This window comes from Hesperophylax consimilis, chromosome 26 (genome assembly GCF_061612785.1).
Source record: "Hesperophylax consimilis isolate HC1 chromosome 26, BYU_Hcon_1.0, whole genome shotgun sequence".
NCBI classification, from domain to species: Eukaryota; Metazoa; Arthropoda; class Insecta; order Trichoptera; family Limnephilidae; genus Hesperophylax; species Hesperophylax consimilis.
The window spans coordinates 20,070,038-20,072,437 of NC_142861.1; the positions used below are offsets into that span (position 1 = coordinate 20,070,038).

General features: G+C 35.0%; 1 protein-coding gene across 1 annotated transcript; it reads left to right on the plus strand.

Annotated features, from left to right (window-relative positions):
- Positions 1-232: 232 nt before the first annotated feature.
- LOC149411267 (uncharacterized) lies at positions 233-2,094 on the plus strand. The gene is made up of 3 exons (XM_089647661.1): positions 233-593; positions 1,584-1,789; positions 1,857-2,094. Exons 1-3 carry the CDS (start codon positions 258-260, stop codon positions 2,092-2,094), a joined length of 780 nt encoding a protein of 259 aa, XP_089503787.1. The 5' UTR covers positions 233-257.
- The last annotated feature ends 306 nt before the right edge of the window (positions 2,095-2,400 follow it).

The window sequence follows — 2,400 nt, forward strand, 5'->3', positions numbered from 1 at the left end:
ACTATCATGTGTATACGCTAACTTGCATGCATGTACCTGCCTTGCAAGTAGATTGCACAACATTTGATTTACTGGCATGCAAGTTGAGGGAGGGGACGAGGGGGGCTATGAAACCGGCATGTGTGAACGTCGCTACAGGTACGGGCATGCCAGTAGCTGACCTCATGATTTATGGCTGACCTGTTGTTCGCCGCGGCGCCCGTATTTTTGTTTGGTTTGTTTTTGTGTCTGTTTAGTTCGATTTTTTTTGTATTCACATGTCACGATGGGGAGATGAGAAGACGATTCAATTAATTAATTTGTATAGAGAATACGAATGTCTCTGGAATCCTAATAGTTCTCTGTATAAAAATAAAGTAGCCCGTGACAATGCCTACAGAAAAATTCAAGAAGAATTTGACGTGAATGTGAAAGAGATCAAAAATAAAATAAAAAGTTTAAGAAGTACTTATCACCAAGAACTAAATAAAGTCGAAAAAGCAAAACGATCGGGAGCCGGAGCGAGTGAGGTTTATAATCCCAGTTTGAGATGGTTTAAAGAAATTCAATTTCTAAATGATACATTTGACTATAGAAAGTCAATCCATACAGAAGTAAGTACTTACACATCTATACCGTATTTTTCTTTGTTTCGCAATTTTTATTTTAAGATAGAAATAAATAAAAAACAAAAGAGTAGGTATTCACAAAAACTTTATTGAATTTTGTACATAGTAGGCATTTATAATCATTTTAACCTGAAATGTTAATCATTCGATCTTGCCAAGGCAATACTTCCGTTGTTATAAAAAGATCAGCATACTTATTTCGAATAAGTATTGCTTCTCTAGATGAATGATTACTACGTGTTGGTGGGGTAAATCCTGTAATACACTTTGTAATTGATGACGCCAGGAGCCGTTGATCGTATTACTGACTTGAATATCTTCATAATCTACACATCTTTGAGTGATATAAGTAGGAGTAGTTTTTCGCAACCAATTGTGTAAACAACATGCTGCTAATACTATGAAATCAACTTTTTCCGGTTTTAGGGCTATATTTGATTCAAAAACTCTAAATCTTGATACAAGTATACCAAACGCATTTTCGACGATTCGTCTGGCCCTCGATAACCTATAGTTGAAGACTTTTTCTCTTTGAGTTGTCATTGTAGGAAACGGTTTCATGAGATACTTTTTTAATGGAAAAGCTGCATCTCCAACTATAACAGAATGTTCAGGAATGTCCAGAGTATTATTTGCTAGTGCTTGTCCTATGCTTGATCTTTCGAATACTCCTCCGTCTGAAGCTCTACCGTTGCATCCAATATCAATATAAGAAAAACAGTAGTCGTCATCCACCAGTACTAGGAGTACTATGCTGTTGTTTCCTTTATAATTATAATAATTTGAAGTATCATCGGGAGCAATTATATTTATGTATTTGCCATCGATAGCACCAATACAGCCTGGAAAGTTCCATTTAGTTCGAAAGCCATGTTCTATCTCCTTCCATTCCTGTCTCGTTGGAATCTGAAAAAAAAGTCTGTTATCTACCTATAGACATACACTCGATAGTAAATATGTACATATTTTTTGCAGATGCAACCATCCTCTCAAACAAACACTACAACAGTCGAGCAGCCACAGTCATCCTCTCCAACAAGCATTACTACAGTCGAGCAACCACAGTCGTCCTCTCCAACAAACATTACAACAGTCGAACAACCACAGTCATTCCCTAAAACAAGCACTTCAACAGTCGAGCAACCACAATCGTTTTCTCAACCAAGCACTGCGACAGTCAAGCAAACACAGTCATCATCTCAAGCAGCTATAAAAAAAAAATCAGACTAAGAAAAAAGGTGCTGAACAAAATGAAACCCTATTAGCACTCCAACGACTGGAAAATATTTCAAATGCTATTAATAATCCAAGGTTTAATGAAGATGAGTTTTACTATTTTGGACAAAGTGTTGCTGCTCAGTTAAGATCATTACCATTAAACAACGCACTAGATATGCAAGCCCAAATTCAAACTTTGTTATCCACAGAGAGGTCTCGATTGTCCACTCCGTATTGTAACATGTCTATACACTCTGAAGATACTTGAGCATCTTCTGCCAGTTATCAATTTATTGATAACAGTACCAGACTACTCTGCAGTAGACGATAACACGGTTACTATTTACCAATCTAATCCAGAACAAGGGCAGAACATTTTTAATGAAGCTTGGAATAATGCTTAATTTTTAACTTACATAAAGTCATATTGTTATTTTTCTATGTGTTGAGACGAAGTGTAATAATTTTATTGAAATAAAACAATCACTTTGTTTGTAACCACGAATTATATTATTATTTTTTTTTTTTTTTTTTTTTTTTAAATTTAAATTAAAATTTTAATTTTAAATTTTTA

What these genes read in the sequence shown, in the direction of transcription:
- LOC149411267 (XM_089647661.1), top strand. Translation starts at nt 258, where the DNA reads ATGTCACGATGGGGAGATGAGAAGACGATTCAATTAATTAATTTGTAT. An exon ending in GAAAGTCAATCCATACAGAA is followed by an intron (nt 594 to 1,583) that starts GTAAGTACTTAC and finishes TATTTTTTGCAG; the next exon opens with ATGCAACCATCCTCTCAAAC. An exon ending in CCAAGCACTGCGACAGTCAA is followed by an intron (nt 1,790 to 1,856) that starts GCAAACACAGTC and finishes AGGTGCTGAACA; the next exon opens with AAATGAAACCCTATTAGCAC.